Source organism: Bufo bufo, chromosome 1 (genome assembly GCF_905171765.1).
Source record: "Bufo bufo chromosome 1, aBufBuf1.1, whole genome shotgun sequence".
NCBI lineage: Eukaryota > Metazoa > Chordata > Amphibia > Anura > Bufonidae > Bufo > Bufo bufo.
In genome coordinates, this window is record NC_053389.1 from 441,001,028 (window position 1) to 441,020,513 (window position 19,486).

At 41.4% G+C, this 19,486-nt stretch overlaps 1 protein-coding gene across 1 annotated transcript in view; it reads right to left on the reverse strand.

The window, feature by feature from the left end:
- The window catches only part of GNPTAB (N-acetylglucosamine-1-phosphate transferase subunits alpha and beta), an 89,184-nt gene that overhangs the window by 15,136 nt on the left and 54,562 nt on the right, over window positions 1-19,486 (reverse strand). The window contains exons 10-18 of the mRNA XM_040407648.1: window positions 16,710-16,880; window positions 15,377-15,500; window positions 14,554-14,754; window positions 13,353-14,302; window positions 11,692-11,891; window positions 8,532-8,751; window positions 4,007-4,120; window positions 2,703-2,788; window positions 1,118-1,216 (exon numbers count right to left, since the gene is read on the reverse strand). Of these exons, the coding sequence (XP_040263582.1) occupies window positions 1,118-1,216; window positions 2,703-2,788; window positions 4,007-4,120; window positions 8,532-8,751; window positions 11,692-11,891; window positions 13,353-14,302; window positions 14,554-14,754; window positions 15,377-15,500; window positions 16,710-16,880 (2,165 nt within the window). The remainder of the gene's footprint in view (window positions 1-1,117; window positions 1,217-2,702; window positions 2,789-4,006; window positions 4,121-8,531; window positions 8,752-11,691; window positions 11,892-13,352; window positions 14,303-14,553; window positions 14,755-15,376; window positions 15,501-16,709; window positions 16,881-19,486) is intronic.

Sequence of the window (19,486 nt, forward strand, 5' to 3'; positions counted from 1 at the left end):
AAGAAATGAAGGTCAGTCAGTCAGCCGAAAAATTGAGAAACTTTGAAAGTAAGGGCTATTTGACCATGAAGGAGAGTGATGGGGTGCTGCGCCAGATGACCTGGCCTCCACAGTCACCGGACCTGAACCCAATCGAGATGGTTTGGGGTGAGCTGGACCGCAGAGTGAAAGCAAAAGGGCCAACAAGTGCTAAGCATCTCTGGGAACTCCTTCAAGACTGTTGGAAAACCATTTCAGGGGACTACCTCTTAAAGCTCATCAAGAAAATGCCAAGAGTGTGCAAAGCAGTAATGAAAGCAAAGGGTGGCTACTTTGAAGAACCTAGAATATGACATATTTTCAGTTGTTTCACACTTATTTGTTATGTATATAATTCCACATGTGTTATTCCTAGTTTTGATGCCTTCATAGTCATGAAAATAAAGAAAACTCTTTGAATGAGAAGGTGTGTCCAAACTTTTGGTCTGTACTGTCCGTGTTTTGCTAGACCAGCCAATGGCAGGCGGTGACAGGAACCAGCCTCTCTAGCATTGTGAGTGACGTTAGGGATGCTCCCCTCTGACACCGGATGTTTTCATCAGCGCACGGGGAGAAGCAGCAGCGGCGGTGCGGGGACCAATAGCAGCGTGGTTAGCCAGGTAAGTAGATTTAGTGCGAGGGGCCTGGGTATATGGGGGACATTTTTTTGTCTCTGATAACCCCTTTAAGATAGGTCATTAATATGAGATCAGCAGGGGTCAGACTCCCAGCACCCCCACTTGTCAGCTGTTTGAGGAAGCCATGACGCTTGCTGGAGCTAGGATGAGCTTTCTCACAGCTTACCGCCTTGGTATTGTAGCACAGGCCCATTCACTTGAATGTGTTTGAGCTGCGACTAGGCCATGTGACCAATGTATGTTATGTCACTGGCCTAGGAAGTGGCCACAGAGTTCACACTAGTGCCACAGCCTCTTCATACAGCTGATTGGTGTTCCTGAGGATAGTCTCCATTGATATCAAAATTCAGGAGAACCCTTTAAATATTTTTCTTCAAGCAGGTCTTCTTGAAAATTATTGGTAATTATATTTTATTAATATTACAAAAGCACTAGTATAGTAAAAGAAGTAATGTTCTTACCGTGGGTTTTTCCTTATGTCATCTAACTGGCCAACCACATGGGATACATTAGTACGTATCATTTTGAATGCAATATCCTCTTCTCCCATAATTTCAAACCTTAAACATTATTAAATACATTACCATTTACCAAAATGATTGCAAAGCCACAACTTTACATACAGAGATAAGCAGTTTAATTTCAGTGGGTATGTCATATTATCACAATCATTATCTGACCCGCATAAAAATCTTTAAGACATTATCTCTCTTATTGCTATAATAGTAGCTTGCAACTTGGCAAATGAGGTACAATGTGGATAAATGTAAAGTTATGCATCTTGGTAGTAATAATCTCTGTGCTTCATATGTCCTAGATGATGTAGCACTGGGAGAGTCACTTATAGAGAAGCAGATGGTAGATTAAATTATAGTATACAATGTCAATCAGCTGCTTCTAAGGCCACCAGGATATTGTCATGCATTAAACGAGGCATGGACTCGTGGGGCAGGGATGTAATATTACCACTTTACAAAGCGTTGGTGCGGCCTTATCTGGAATATGCAGTTCAGTTCTGAGCACCAGTCCATAGAAAGGATGCACTGCAGCTGGAAAAAGTACAGAGGAGAGCGACTAAACTGATAAGGGGCATGGAGGGTCTTAGTTATGAAGAAAGATTAAAAGAATTGAATTTATTTAGTCTTGAGAAGAACGTCTAAGGGGGGACATGATTAACCTATAGAAATATATAAATGGGCCGTACAAAATATACAGCGAAAAAGCTGTTCCATGTAAAATGTGCCCAAAAGACAAGGGGTCTCTGCCTCCGACTGGAGAAGGAAATGTTCAGTCTCCAGAAGCGTCAAAGCTTCTTTACTGTAAGAACGGTGAATCTGTGGAATAGTCTTCCTCAGGACGTGGTCACAGCAGGAACAGTGGACAGTTTTAAAAAGGGTTTAGACAAATTCTTAAAAGTAAAAAACATAAATGCATATGAAAATGTGTAGAAATCCGAGTCTCACTTCCTTCTGGAATTCGCGTCCCCACATATCCCTTGGTTGAACTTGATGGACTTTTTTCAACCGTATCAACTATGTAAACTTATGAATCAATGGTGATCAGAAGGGAAATGCTACTTCTGTGTGTTGAAAAGCCAGGATTCATTTTCATAGTATAGGACCAATTATTCTTGATACCACCCAAGCAGTACTTCTCTGCATATAAATGGTTGTTTAGACCCTCTCCAGCACGTGCACTGAAAGGGCTCCTGTGAGACTTCAGGACCAGGAGTGGATATATCATCAATGCCTGACCCTGTCAGTCAATGGTGGGTGCACAGCATGAAGAGCAGTGAATGGAGCCTCTGGGAGCAATGGCACCTCCCTCGTTGCTCCTAGGGGCTAATTTGCAATTTAAAAAACAGTAATTTACCCAAGAATGCAGGCACCTAGGAAGATGGGACCAAGTCCATGATGTTCAATTGTCAAGCACACGTCTCAGATGAGATGGTTTTATTGCGACATAACTGATGACATTACCCCTCCAAATATTAAGTCACTTGAAACTGAACATATAAGCGGTCTAAAAGCAACATGAACACCATACCTGTATTTATTCTTATCTTTGTATGCCTTCCGTATCAGATCTGTAACCGGTTTACACTTCATTACCAGCTGCTTAGTGACAGAAGGCTATAAAATAAAACCCATTCTCAGATTTGATTCATAGACACTAAAAGTGTAGATACATTCAAAACGTTCTGCTTCAAATATAATTTAATCATAGTGATCTGCAGACTAAAGATAATGTAGTTTTTACTGAGCAGTGAACACCGTAATAACGTAACCCTACAAACAATGGTGAAATTGCTCTGTTTTTTTCACAGTGCTGCACCAAAAATACAGTAAAGGTACCCTAAATTGGTGGCATTAAAAAAAATACAACTTGTCCCACATAAAACAAGCCGTTATAGGTCTATATAAAGTTATTGCTTTTAAAATGCGGAGATGAAAAAAACAAGAAAAAACAAACAAAAATACTAGAGCCTTATGTACCAAACTAGACTGCACCCTTGAAGTGTAAGGCTTCCTGTACACTCGCATTATAGTTCCAGCAGGATCTTCCAACATAGAACAGCCCGCTGGAGCTCTCTAAATCTGGCATTGCCGGATATTACCACAATGCCCGCCGGCCCTATTGACTATAATTGGGTCCAGCAGAAATCGGTCTGCTACTGGGCAAATCAAACCGGTATTTGGCCGGAAAAAAAACCACTGCAGCTGGTCAGATGACCCCTATCAATAGGCTCTAGGTACTTCCCTAAAGTGCATTAAAAAAATATATATATATCTTTCAAAGAGTACCTGTCAGCCCTCCTGTCTAAGGCCGAGTTCACACTTCAGTTATTTCCATCAGTTATTGTAAAGCCAAAACCATGTGGGGGCCTAAACCAAATCATTACACCTGATCTCTGTGTAGGCTTCTGTCCAGTCAGGAGTTAAAAATGATATGGAAGTCAGTACCTATAGACGATGGTTTCCTGCTATTTTCCTCGGATCCATTAGGGCAGAGCCGTGACTACAGTTGAACTACCGTACATTGACTACGGGGAGTCTAAGACACACCCCCTGTCTCATCACTGGTTCAGGCTCTCCCCTCCTCCCTACAGCTTTGCTGCTTCTGATTGGCTGAAGTGGATAAACACGTCCACCCCAGGCTCACCAGAAAGTCAGTGCAGGGAGAGCTGGTTTCTATTACAGCGCAAACAGAAGAATACTAAACCACCAGTGACAAAAAGAGGAGTATTCGCAAGGTGAATAGGAGGGTCACTTTAAATATTGACACCATTGGTTTTAATTACTACAACATAAACACAAAACTAAACAAAATAAATATGTTTTTTTTTTTACCAAATTTGGATCATAATACGATTCTTGTGTTGCTGGAGCAATCAAATCCTCTGTGCTGTTCAGCTGGAGTGTTTTGGAGCAGTTAATAAGCATATGTTCCAAGCCAGTCAAATCCTAGAACACAATTGTTTCAAAAATGTGAAATAATCACAAACAGTAAACGCAATACAGTTACTTTTCCAAAAAGAATGATGCAGCTCTGTCTCTAATTTCATGCATAATTTCTATAAAAAGGACCAAACTGGCTGTACTTGTGACTGAAGAGTCTTTGATGCAACTTTGTGCAGGTGACAACCATAATTGCTGTATACGCAAGTGTGCTGTTATTTCTGACGTGATGTAGTTGTTGCTGTAAATTAGGGGTGTAGTTGTTGCCACCAAGCAATCATGAAAAAAAAAAAGAATTTGTGCTTAAAATACATAAAAGACACAATATAAGGCTACTTTCACACTGGCGTTTCTGGGTCCGCTTGTGAGATCCGTTTCAGGGCTCTCACAAGCGGCCCAAAACGGATCAGTTCAGCCCCAATGCATTCTGAATGGATAGGGATCCGCTCAGAATGCATCAGTTTGCCTCCGTTCAGCCTCCATTCCGCTCTGTAGCGTTTTGATGTCCGCCTGACGATGCGGAGCCAAACGGATCCGTCCTGACTCATAATGTAAGTTAATGGGGACGGATCCGTTTTCACTGACACAATATGGTGCAATTAAAAACGGATCCGCCTCCCATTGACATTTAGTGTAAGTCAAAACGGATCCGTTTGCATTATCATGAACAAAAAAAATAAAAAATGGTAATGCAACCGGATCCGTTCTGAACAGATACAAGCGTTTGCATTATAGGTGCGGATCCGTCTGTGCAGATACCAGACGGATCCACACCTAACGCAGGTGTGAAAGTAGCCTAATGCGTATTTATATATCACTAACATATGCTGCAGCGCTTTACAATCAGGTGGAGGAATATCCTTAAAAAGGTTCACCAATTAAATGAGAAAAGCTTCAATACTCACAATATGTACAGCGGTTTGCGTTTATGGACACTGTAAGTAAACTTTGAAGAGGAGACAGTGCTCACCTCTCAGTCCCTTTAAACAGCTGATAGTGGGGGGGTTGAGGTGTCGGACATCAAACACCCCCACTGATCAGCCATTTGCGGCAGGTGCCAAAAACTGAACAGTGGACGGAGTTGAAAGCAGAAGGTTCCATCCACTGTGGAGGGGAGATGAGCTGCAGCAAGCCAGCATGGCTATTACACAGTGGAGGGATCCTTCTGCATCCGGTGGGAGTGGTTGGTTTTGACCCCCACTGATCTGATATTGATGACTTCTCCTGAGGATAGGTCATCGATATCTCCAGCCTGAAAAAAAAACTTTATTTAGGATGCAGCACAGAAGGACCTGTTCTAAGCCCTGTAAAGCTTCTTTTCTCTACCCTCAGGCATCCTGCTGTCCATGGTGCTGAGCAGATCTGTGCTAAAGGCAGAGATCTGTTCAAAGTGTGAGTGAAATACAGTGCAGTACACTATATAGTGTACTGTACTGTATTATACAGACATCAGACCCACTGGATCTTCAAGAACCAAGTGGGTCTGGGTAAAAAAAAAAAAAAAAAAAATGTAAAAAAAGTGAAAAAAAAGTAAAAATAAAAAAAACACATTTATCCCTGATTAAAAATTAAAAAAATTCAATTCCCTACACATGTTATATATCACCGCGTCCTTAACGACCCGATCTATAAAACGGTCATGTTACATTCCCCGCACGGTGAACGCCATAAAAAAAAAAAATATGAAATTGAAATTTTGCTCACCTTACTTCCAAAAAAGGTAATAAAAATGATCAAAAAAGTCGTATGTACGCCAAAATAGTACCATTCAAACCGTCGTCTCATCCCGCAAAAAATGAGCCCCTACATGAGACAATGGCCCAAAAAAAAAAAAAAAAAAATATGGCTCTCAGACTATGGAGACACTAAAACAAGTTTTTGGGGTTTAAAAAATGATATTATTGTGTAAAACCTTAATAAATAAAAAAAGGTACACATATTAGGTATTGCCGTGTCCGTAAGAACCTGCTCTATAAAAATATCACATGATCTAACCCCTCAGGTGAACAACGTAAAAAAAGCCATAATTTTGTCACCTTACATCACAAAAAGTGTAAGTGCAAGCGATCAAAAAGGTATATGCACCCCAAAATCATACCATTAAAACAGTCATCTCATCCTGCAAAAAATTAGACCCTAACTAAGACAATCGCCCAAAAAATAAAATAAAATATGGCTCTCAGACTTTGGAGACACTAAAATTATTTTTTTTGTTTCAAAAATGATATTATTGTGTAAAACCTAAATAAATTTAAAAAAGTAAACATATTAGGTATCCCTGCGTCCGTAACAATGTGCTCTATAAAAATAGTACATGATCTAATCTGTCAGATGAACGTTGTAAATAATAAAAAATAAAAACGGTGCCAAAACAGGTATTTTTTGGCTAATTTTCCATTTTAATCAATTTTTTCCCGTAACAAAGCAAGGATTAACAGCCAAACAAAATTCAATATCTATTGCCCTGATTCTTTAGTTTACAGAAACACCCCATGTGGTCATAAACCTCTGTACGGGCACACAGCAGGGCGCAGAAGGAAAGGAATGCCATATGGATTTTGAAAGGCAGTTTTTGCTGGACTTGTTTTTTGACACCATGTCCCATTTGAAGCCCCCCTGATGCAGCCCTAGAGTAGAAACTCCAAAAAGTGACCCCATTTAAGAAACTACACCCCTCAAGGTATTCAAAACTTATTTTACAAACTTTGTTAACCCTTTAAGTGTTCCACAAGAGTCAATGGCAAATGGAGATGAAATTTCTGAATTTCTATTTTTTGTTACTTTGCTTCACAAAAAGTGTAATATAGAGCAACCAAAAATCATATGTACCCTTAAATAGTACCAAAAAAACTGCCACCTTATCCCGTAGTTTCCAAAATGGGGTCACGTTTTTGGAGTTTCTACTCTAGGGGTGCATCAGGGGGCTTCAAATGGGACATGGTGTAAATAAACCAGTCCAGTGAAATCTGCCTTCCAAAAACCACACGGCGTTCCTTTCCCTCTACGCCCTGACGTGGGGCCGTAGAGTGGTGTACGACCACATATCGGGTGTTTCTGTAAACCGCAGAGTCAGGGCAATAAATATAGAGTTTTGTTTGGTTGTTAACCCTTGCTTTGTTAGTGGAAAAAATTGATTAAAATGGAAAATTTGTCAAAAAATTGAAATTCAGAAATTTCATCTCCATTTGCCATCAACTCTTGGGGAACACCTAAAGGGTTAATAATGTTTGTAAAATCAGTTTTGAATACCTTGAGGGTGTAGTTTCTAGAATGGGGTCACTTTTGGGTGGTTTCTATTATGTAAGCCTCACAAAGTGACTTCAGACCTGAACTGGTCCCTAAAAAGTGGGTTTTTAAAAATTTCTGAAAATTTTCATGATTTGCATCTAAACTTCTAAGCCTTGTAACGTCCCCAAAAAATAAAATGGCATTTCCAAAATGATCCAAACATGAAGTAGACATATGGGGAATGTAAACTAATAGCTATTTTTTGAGGTATTACTATGTATTATAGAAAGAGAAATTGAAACCTGGAAATTTGCAAATTCTTCAAAAAGTTTGGTAAATTTGGTATTTAAAAAAAAATATAAATAAAAATTTTTTGACTCCATTTTACCAGTGTTATGAAGTACAATATGTGACGAAAAAACAATCTCAGAATGCCCTGGATAAGTAAAAGCGTTTTAAAGTTATCACCACATAAAGTGACACTGGTCAAAAAATGGCCAAGTCCTTAAGGTGTTAAGTAAGCCATACCTAATGCCGGGTTGACACTGCAGATTATTGGGGATGAATGTTCATTCCTGATAATCTGCTTGGTTAAAGGTGCCATACATTGGGGGAAATAATCGTTTTATGTCTGGGCACCTAAATTATCATGTCCGGACAGCAGATCTTGCTGTCTAAACAGCACTCTGCTGCCCAGTTACAATAAATCTGTATTGGGGTGAGTGATTGCAAACTGGACTGAATGTAATAAGTGTACGCACAAAGAACAGAATGCTAAAAACCATATAGAATTTTATACTTGGAGAAAATCATAATATAACCAAATGTATTTACAAGCAATTATAAATAGGAGCAAAGAAACAAAATATAGAATTTTCTATAAGAAGAGTTCAGTGTAAAAATGTCAAGTGTCAGTGATACTGTGTTGTTATGTAGTGCTTGGCTGTAGAGCAAAGAGTCTGTTGATTCTGTCTTAGGAGTCAAGTGACAGTAATATGGTTCTAGGTTTCGGATCCTGGTGCCAAGTTTCAGTACCCTCTAAAATCTCTAGTGTCATTGGTGTGTCAGGGTATCTTTAGCTGCTAACTGCTAATGAGGCAACATGTGGGAACAATACTGTGCAGCATGTACTTATGTTTAGTGAAAAACCTTATACCATCATATTATCAAGACACATATATAAAACTACCTGCAAACTTAAAGGTAACTGGTGTATTCTTGTAGCCAGTGTCCGTATTTCTCTATCAGACAGAACTCCTGACCCATCAGTGTCTACTTCATAGAAAATCTGGGAGATGTTTAGTGGCTGGATTGCACTCATTAGATAATAGAAAAAAGAGAAGGCGAACTGCATGTCTTCTGAATGGCGCACTTTATGGGCAGATGTCTTGTCAAACTCTGCTGGATACCTGCAATGACAAAGAAAAACTTATGACACAAAGGATAACGTATAAAAGTGCTTGTCAACTTCTGCACAACTTCTTTATGCCGTACTCTTCTTAAAGGACCAACCCACCAGCACAGCGCCACAAAAACAAAGGCCACATGCAGTGCTGCACCATGTGAACAGTTGTCTAACACAACATGTCCACTACTATCAGAAGCTGCAGGTCAATGACCACTTTATGCGAACTACTGTGATTAAAACCACCTGTGCCGAATGGGAGGAGTGCTGATACCAGTATATATGCATGTTTAATCTTTCTTCTTTATCACTGGTATCAGCACTCCTCCCATTCGGCACAGGTGGTTTTAATCGCAGAAGTCTGAATATAAGTGGTAATTGACCTGCAGTTCCTGATAGCAATGGACATGTTGTGTTAGACAACTGTTCACATGGTGCAGTACTGCGTGTGGCCTTTGTTTTTGTGGAGCTGTGCTCGTGGGTTGGTGGGACCCAGGGCCATGGGTGGCATTGTCGAACAATAGGGGTGCTGTTTGACTCCTGGGTCCTGCCGCCTACTAGGGCAGTGCCACTTTGTCACTGCAGTGTGCTGCGCCTTTTTTGTCAGAGTAGGTCCCACTCAAAGAGGCGACCTTGGCGTGGTGAGTGGGCTTATGCCTTTTGATCAAAATGTACACTAATGCCTCTTGTACAGCATGCAGTATAGGGGGCTGTACACTTTAATATTGCGCTGAGAAGCGCGTTCAATTAGATCTAAGCATAGCATTGTGGATGTGCGATCCAGTTCTGTTTTTCTCCCCTTGATATATTTAACTGGGATAATTTTAAGCTGCATTGTCACATTTGAAGACCCCCGATGCACCCCTAGAGAAGAAACTCCCAAAAAAGTCCCTATTTTGGAAACTACGGGATAAGGTGGCAGTTTTGTTTGTATGATTTTTGGTTGCTCTATATTACACTTTTTGTGAGGCAAGGTAACCAAAAATTGCTGTTTTTGCGCAGTTTTAATTTGTTATTTACAGTGTTCATCTGACAGGTTAGATCATGTGCTATTTTTATAGAGCAGGTTGTTACGGACGCGGCGATACCTAATATGTATACTTTTTTCTATTTATTTATGTTTTACACAATAACAGCATTTTTGAATAAAAAAATAATAATAATGTTTCAGTGTCTCCATATTCTGAGAGTCATATTTTTTTAAATTTTTTGGGCGATTCTCTTAGGTAGGGTATCATTTTTGCGGGATGAGATGACGGTTTGATTGGTACTATTTTGGGTTGCATATGACTTTTTGATCGCTTGCAATTACACTTTTTGTGATGCAAGGTGACAAAAAATGGCTTTTTAAACACCATTTTTCTTTACGGTGTTCACCCGAGGGGTAGGTCATGTGGTATTTTTATAGAGCAGGTTGTTATGATCGCGGCGATACCTAATATGCCTACTTTTTTAATTGTTTTACATTTAACACAATAAAAGCATTTTTGAAACAAAAATAAATAAATCATGCTTTAGTGTCTCCATAGTCTGAGAGCCATATTTTTTATTTTTTTTGGGCGATTGTCTTAGGGAGGGTATCATTTTTTGCGGGATAAGGTGATGGTTAGATGGGTACTATTTTGGGGGCATATGCCTTTTTGATCGCTTGGTGTTGCACTTTTAGTGATGTAAGGTGACATCACAGTTTTTGTTAAATTTTTTTTTTACGGTGTTCACCTGAGGGGTTAGGTCATGTGATATTTTTATAGAGCCGGTTGATACGGACACAGCGATGCCTAATATATCTACTTTTCTTTTTTTCCCTATTCTTTTTTTTTTTACTTTCTTTTGGGAAAAGGACGCTTTTTTTTTTTTTTTTACTTGAAACTTTCAAAAAAAATGTTGTAGAACTTTATTTTTTAACTTTTTTTTTTTTGTCCCACTCTGGGACTTTAACTTTTGAGGCTCTGATCCCCTTTACAATGCATTACAATACTTCTGTATTGCGATGCATTGGCTGTAAGTGTATTAATGTCACGGAAGTAGTAGGGGAGAACACCAAAAGACAACAAGAAGGAGGGGGACAGACACTAGGCCTCACCGCTAGGGAAGGAAAAGAGTCACCTATAAAACTCCCAATAGGGAGGAGAGGTAAAGATCACATGATCCACACCTGAACAGGAGGTGTGGACATACCAGCAACACACAGACAAAGTGAAACAAAAAGAGGCTGTCAGATCACTGATGTGTAATAAGTCTTTCAGACCTTCTAACACCTGTCACAGATGTGACAATTACACACTGTAATACACTTACAGCCTGCTTGGCCGTGAGATCCAGGGGGTTGGATCTCACAGGCTCTCCTGGAAGGCACCCACGATGCCTAAGGAAGGCATCGGGCTGCCTTCCCTCTCATCGGGTCCCCGTCACAGCAGCGCGGAGACCTGATGGACACCTTGCACACATCTGAAGTCCACACGTGCCGCGGTCAGTGCTGACCGCGGCCGAGCAGGGGTTAATAAAATCACCGATGCCGGCGCATACAGCTGGGGTCCAGCTATCAGTGACTGCCGGACAGTGACAGGTCCCCCCATCTGGGACATTTATAGCACATATCACTAGGATATGCAATAAATGTCAGATAGGCATGGATTCTACCTCTGGGACCTGCTCCTATCTCCAGAACGGGGTCCCAACGTGAACGGAGGATTTCGGATTCTGCAGCAACACTTCTTTTTATCATCTCTTCAATAATGGTGTGTATTAACACATAATGTACAATAACATATTGCCAGGCAAGCAACAATGAATGAAGGGTAGCGAGTGCTTGCAAGGAGTTTACCATATAAGGAGGGTGTATGTGCTGCTTGATTTTCGCAATACTTGGCATACCTACAGATCTACTAGCTTATAGACGGGGCACTCCTTCAAAGCCAACCACCTGGTGATAAAGTATACTCACAAATCCTGTAGATCCTGCATAACGATACGGTCAATCATGTGTGGCATGTGAGCAGGAACTTTCCGAGATGCAAAGCCAAATTTACTATTTAGGAGCTTGTTTACATAGCGAAGGGAATCGGCAAATGTGTCTTGAAGCTTCCTGCTAACTTGCTTGCCATTAGTGATGTAAGAAAGCTCAAGCTGCAATGTATCTCTCTCCTGCAAAACATCATCATCACAATAGGTATTTTTATTGCAAAACTGAAACATTAGATCAATGAACAGATAGTAGGAAGATGGCTGTTAGTGGTATCACTGGCCCATTTATCTGTCCCAGAAACTTACAGCAGGGCTGTAGAACTGTAGGGCTAAAAGTTAAAACTGAAAGGACAAAAACTCCTAAGCATAAAATAAGCAGGGATTTCAATAAATAAGTTACACCGACTCTTGCCCACAGATCTATACAGCACTCTGCTCAGCTCCTCCTGCTCCATATACCATTCTGCTGGCAGATTGGACTGAATGTTCAATGTGAAAAGTTCACTTTAAGGCTACTTTCACATTTGCGTTGTGATGTCTGGTTTTGAGATCCGGCACAGGGTCTCATAACTGCAGTATGCATCAGTTCTCTCCCCATTTATTGTCAATGGGGACAAAACTGAACAAATGGGAACGGAGTGCACCAGAATGCATTCCAATCTGGTTTGTTGTGTTCCCATGCCGGACACAAAATCGTCGCAAGCAGTGTTTTGTGTGCAGCATGGGAAACTGAAGAAGTTAGATCCAGCACCAAAAACCATGTAGGTCAATGGTGCCGGATCCGTTTTTTTCAATATAATACAACCGGTTCTGTTCTGAATGGATGTAGCCAGTTGTATTTTTAGAATGGAAGTGTTCCCCTGCCAGATCTCAAAACTGTACAGCAAAAACGCAGATATAGTAGCCTAAAAAGTAGGAAAATGTTTACTGCTGAGGCTAGCAATTATATCTTAAAGGGTTTCTGTCATCAGAAAAATCGTTATGTAGCTGGCTGACATTAGCGATGTGCTAATGTCAGCAGAACATAACTGTATGACTTATATCTCCCTGCCTGCCGCCGTTAGCGCTAAATAATGACTTTTATAATATGCAAATGAGCCTCTAGGTGCTAGTGGGGCGTTGCTGCAGCACCCAGAGGCTCCGTCCTCTCACCGTTTGGCACGCCCTTGTATCGGTGATTGACATCCTCTTTCTCCTCTGTGCCCGTAAAATCCCATGCCTGTGCCGTCCCGTTTAGTATTCGGCGCAGGCGCAGTGAGGAGGCTGGCAGCAGTCGAGCGTCCTTCACTCACTGCGCCTAATACTAAACGGGACGGCACAGGCATGGGATTTTACGGGCACAGAGGAGAAAGAGGATGTTAATCACTGATACAAGGGCGTGCCAAACGGTGAGAGGACGGAGCCTCTAGGTGCTGCAGCAACGCCCCACTAGCACCTAGAGGCTCATTTACATATTTTAAAAAAAAAACATTATTTAGCGCTAACGGCGGCAGGCAGGGAGATATAAGTCATACAGTTATGTTCTGCAGACATTAGCACATCGTTAATGTCAGCCAGCTACATAACGATTTTTTGATGACAGAAACCCAGTCAACATGACATCATAAATGACAAAACTGTATCAACCCAAAAACTACTCACATCCAACAAGTCTTTGAAGTACTTTTTCCTTTCCCATGGTAGGAATCCTTCATAACTTGGTTGATATTGCAGTTTTCTACCTTGAAAGACACTGTCCTCTCTTTTTCTTGGCAAAGCATCTAAATAACTTACACCTTTCGGCAATTTGGAAACTAGCCCTCCAATCCTATTAAGTTTGGATTCACTTTGGACAGAATATTTACCATGTTCCTGCTCTGATACTCTTGAGTCTAATTTGGCCATTGGAGGATTTGCATTATTCTCTGACATAGTTTTGTTTTCAGGTATAGTTGCTTGACTGATCGGCTTTTGCACGTTTACATTTTCTTTTTTCCGTGGCGATAAGGTGACAAAAGGTTCAAGCAGAGCCGACTTTGACAGATTGTATCCCTTCAATGTGATCTCACCATTGTGAAGTTGAAGGTCCAGGTTCTGAAGAGCCACCTGGACTTTGTTAGGAAGGAAGGAAACATTCAGGTTTGGGATATGGACATGTAAATCGTGATTTCCATCTGGTTTCTGCTTCTTTAGTTTTGGAAACCGGTCTTCTTCTGGGATGTCCTCAAAAAGAATTTCTGCTTCTGGTGTTGGAGTAGTAACGCCTGCTTCTTTCTGTCCTTGTACAGGTCTAGTATTAGTGCGCTTTTGGTCTTCTGTTGTGTCAACATCTATGAGAAGGTGCATTTTGAATTCCTTGTCGTTTTGATCATGAAAAGTAATATTGAAATGTACCACGGTGGCATTCATTCCAGGATACAGAATGAGGTGGATGGTTTTCCACTTGTTAGCAACAGAGGCATGACGAATAATTGGGTTCTCATTGTACACTCCATCCACTGCCTTTTTAGCTATATTAGTAAAGCTGAAGTATGGCAAATATTCCCCTTTTGGAACCATATAGTGGGTTTGATTCAGAAGCAAGTTTAGCTTGTACAGCTCTCCAAAATGATCTGGGAAGATAGAAAATTGGCTTGTTCACATTACAATACCAAAAAAACGTATATACCAAATAAAACTCTAGTTAGTTAAAGCCAAGCAGCGGGGTATGGGAATTGCCACTTGAGGTATATCATGTGACGGAGTAATAATCTTGGCAGCTAGGCAAACATGACAAGAGCTAGTGAAATACTTAGAAGATACATTTTTTTATTAAATCCAGAGAATGTTGTAAACAGCTTGACACCAACTCTAAATGCCGTACCTTGCCCACAATCTCCTGCATCAAACCCACAGCTGAGCACATTGCATGCTTGGTCGCAGAACTTATCAGCAAGCCATGAATTGGCACAACCCTGATTACAGTAGGATACACCACTTATTCCAAGTCCAGGCTGCCAAGCTTGTCCATTAAGAAGACCCGCACCAGCCATTGCCGGGGCAAACCGACCAGCTGCATTGTTCCCTGTAGAAATTGAAAAGATAAAAAAATCATTACCAACCTTAAAGTGCATCTGTCAATAGATTTGTACCTATGAAACTGGCTGACCTGTTACATGTGCGTGTGACAGCTGAAGACATCTGTGTTGGTCGCATGTTCATATGTGTCCGCATTGCTGAAGTTTTAATACATGTAAATTAATCTCTGGGAGCAATAGGGGCGTTACCATTACACTTCGAGGCTCTGCTCCTCTGCAGCTGCTGCACCCTCTGCACTGTAGAAGTCAGGGCTAGGTGTGATCACATCATCGCTGCCCGGCCCTGTCAATCAGAAGGCAGAGAGCGCAGAAGTTGCTGAGAGAGCTAAGACTCTAGGTGTAACAGCAACACCCCCGTTGCTCCTAGAGGCTCATTTGCATTTATTAAAGCTTCATTTTTTTCTCTCAAAAATGCAGCTACATATGAAGATGGGACCAACCCAGATGCCTTCAGCCACCACGTGCACATGCAACAGGTCAGCCAGTGTCAAATCTGCTGACAGATGTCCTTTAACAAGCACATGCACAAAAACCTAGTGAACTAAACAATATTTGTTGGCACTGAATAAAATACAAAGTAATGTGCTTAATGTAAATGAATAATCTTACCAAGGCAATCGCCACCATCCCAGTCACATGCCGAATTATTACATGCTTTGTCACAATAACCATCCTTGACCCACGATCCTGGACATCCCTCTGCACAGTTGGGGACAGGCCAAGTCAAATAAACCTTAAAATGTGTACAAAATGCAAGGATTTGTTATTTATATATTCACACAAAAAAACAAAGTGTTTTAAAAAGATATAGAAATGTAGTCTGTGATCAGTTACTGATTCTTTAACTACTTGTGGACTGCCGACCATCTTAAAGAGGACCTTTCACTGGTCCTGACATTACAATATTAGTACCTGGCAGTGTAGGACATAATGAGTAGATGTGCTGCTCTGTTCCCCCGTGGTGCCCCCCGTTCAATTTCTCTGCCCTGTATGCTAATTAATTGCATCTGTACAGGTAGGAAGAGACGGGCGTGTTTCTCAGGGGGCTCACTTTCTCCCTGGCTGTGACGCGCTCTGCTATGATTGGCCAGCTCACAGCCAGGGAGAAGGAGAGGCCCCTTGAGAAACACGACCGTCTTCTCCTCCCTGTACCGATTACAGGGCAGCAAAAGAGAACGGGGGGCACAGCGGGGGAAGGAGCAGTGTGTCTGCAACAAAATGAGCGCACTGACATCTACTTATTCTGCCTTACACTGCCAGGTACTAAAAGTGTAATGTCAGGACCAGTGAAAGGTCCAAATTAAAACAATCAGCTGGTCCACATATAACTATAGAGATGTTTCAAAATGTCTTCAATTGCACGGAACTTGTGCAGCTGGACTCCCTATGGAGAAGGTGTATTATCATCTTTGCCTCCACAATCACCGAATGAACACAGATCAGGAAGCGGCAATGCCGATTACCGCTGCAGCCCTACTGATCGATGTAGATCAGCGCTAAAGGTTTATCTCAGAACCTAATAAGTTAGGTCACAGTTATAGAGTGTATAAGGAATAGAAGAAAAAATGTGCTATTAAAATCGGCCTCAAAAGGTCTATTGTGGCACAAAGTGTAAAAAAGATAGACACAATAAAAAACCTTAAAAATAAAAAAAGGCCCCTGCTATCCTAAACTGCACCTGTTCCCCAGCCCTATGACTTAAAACTTCACATCTATTATATAAAATGACAGAAAGGGGGAACACAACTTAAATATGCATTTTAATGACACTTTGTACTATATAAAAATAAAAACCACTTATTTAAAATATTAACAATTATTATTTTTAGTTGTTTTAGTTTCCTAAAAATTATAAATATAACCATGGAATGAAAACAAGCTCTCGGATAGGGGAAAATGCGTGTGGGCAAGAAATCCTTCCACTAACATGCCAGTTACTGACCTTTTGTCCCTTTGAATGGCTAAAGAAGTCATCAGGCCAGACATAGGTTCCAAACATAACATCATCATTCATGTATATGAATTTTTGGGAAAGCCCTGGTATCCTATGAATGTGGCTTTCAATGGCTGGAGAACTAAAAGTAGGTAAATGGCTGGTGTTCAAAAAAATTTCCTGTATAAAAAAATAAGAATCAGTCAAAGTGTCTTTCATGATATCCTTAATGCAATAGCCAAGAAGGTGACTGCAAGGCCACCATCTCCTTAAAGCGGTTTTCCGTTCCTTTTATAGTGATGGCCTATCAGGAGATCGGATCATTTCACAGGATGCACACATAAGTGCCATGCTTGAATCCCAGCCTCATTCAGGAACCATGGCTATGGAGTTTTGAGCAACTCATCATAGGCCTGAGCTACTGCAAACCATGCAGTGGTGATATATAGCAGGTTTACTGCTTGATCTGCATAATGGCATTGTGATATTCCATCTGAGGATGTTGGCATTTATACTGTGCATCATACCCTTTTATATCTGTTGTATGATGTGGGTTGCCTTTAATAACCCTATATGTAAAGCTTACCTATTATAGTTTATAAGATGCATATCTATTAGGGTTGTCTTCAATGATAACTAGATCACATTACACTTGCACAGTGTATCTCTCCTGGTGAGCCTAGTAATAACTAGAAGTTGTGAGTGATGGAACATGGAAGTCGGGGGGCACTTAATGTGATTTTGTACACATTATTGTCTAGTGTTTAAAGCAAGCACAGTTAGTACAATCCGTGGCACACTTTTACAAACACACTTTAACTCAATTGGCTATTATTTTGGCAATATACCACTAATAGTTATTGTATGTATTTGCATTTACCACTAGCCTATCTTAATGAAACACTCCCACACAAACTTTTATTCTCTGATCTTTTAGAGAGGTACATGATATAAAGTGTAGTGAAGGTATTCTTCTTACTAGTGACTGTATTTGTGAGTTATAACCTCCCTTCTGATCCTCAGCGGTGTTATGTGACCAACACTGATCTTCAACTGACAGAGGCTAGGATGTCAGTTTTACTATTAGACTGACATTGAGGCTCCCATAGGAATACATAGAGAAACTGACTTCATGTCCACACATAAGATGCTGTGTTATTTGGAAAGTCAGAGTGCTGGGCCCCATTAGTGGCCCCTAGCATTAATAATGCCCCAATAGTGGCCCCCAGTATTAATAAGGCCCCTAGTAAAAATGAATGCCCCCAGTAGAGCCCCCTAGTATTATTTTTTCTCCATTAGTGGTTCCCAGTATTAATAATGCCCCACAGAGGCCACAGTATTATTAATGACCCCTTCCCCACTCTTCTGGTGCAAAAAAAGAAACAAAAAACCTCACCTCATCCATTTGATCGCGCCACGGTGAACACTCGCTGCTCACCGGATGCACAGGACAAGACCTACCCTCCAGCGTGATGACATTTCGCAGGTCCTGCTGCTTTCAGTCAATGCGAAATGTCATCATGCTGGAGTGCAGGTCCTGTCCTGTGCATCCGGTGAGCAGCGAGTGTTCCCCACAGCACGGTGTAAATGGATGAGGTGAGTTTTATTTCTTTAACAAGAGCAGAAGAGGGGAGCAAAGGCTGTACTAATGAGCGCTCCACAATGGAAGCGCTCATTAGTAATAGTGCACAGGTGGCAACCCTAAGCACGGCCCACACAGAGGGCTCCGAGTGCCCCCTCTGGCAGGTGTGCCACAGGTTTGCCACCACTGCCCTATACTCTGGAACTCTGTACCCCAACATCAGACTCTCAGCCCTACAGTGGAAACCTTTAAGAGAAACCCACCCCTTCAGACAAGCCTTAAGTGACCCTGCTGCCGCTATACCTGTATGACCAGCTTTATCCTCCCCTACTGTGTCCTTCCTCCATACTTTGTAGATTGTAAGCCCTTGTGTGCAGGGCCCTCTCTCCTTCTGTACCAGTTTGTAACTCGTCTTGTTCATGCTTTTTGTACTTGTTTTTTTATTATGTACGTGCACCCCTTTTCATCTGTACAGCACCATGGAATGAATGGCACTTTAATAATAATAAATAATAATAATAAATTAGTGCTTGCTACAGAGGGAGGAACTCAGCTCGGCTTGCTTCACAGGTCTCTACATATACATAACTAGAACGGAAGCTGACAGAGACCCGCCCCAGGACTCTTCTCCCCGTTACCTGTACCTTTTAAATTCTGTTTGCCCTGAAAGGCTGCAGCACTTCAGGGTAAAACATAGCTGTCTGTAATAAGTAAGCCTGGGTGCTCCCGACAGGTTCCCTTACTAATTTGTAGAGGTCTCACATCTGTCACCAAGACAAACTGACTTCGACAAGAACTGTACAATAGATTAGGGCTGCAGCTAACGATTATTTTAGCAATAGAGTATTCTACCGATTATTTTTACGATGAATCGAGTACTCTAATAAGAAGAAATTATGAATTAATAGACTGTTTTCCTTTATAAAAACTCAGACGCCCTGTCATCAGTCCCCAACACCCTTCGTTCCCCCCTGTGCGATCAGCCCAAGTGCATCAGTTCCCCCAAGTAACATCAGCTCCATTCCCCCAGTGCCTTCAGCTCTCCCCCACCCCAGTGCCTTCAGCTCCATTCCCCCAGTGCCATCAGCTCTCCCCCACCCCAGTGCCTTCAGCTCCATTCCCCCAGTGCCTTCAGCTCTCCCCCACCCCAGTGCCTTCAGCTCCATTCCCCCAGTGCCATCAGCTCTCCCCCACCCCAGTGCCT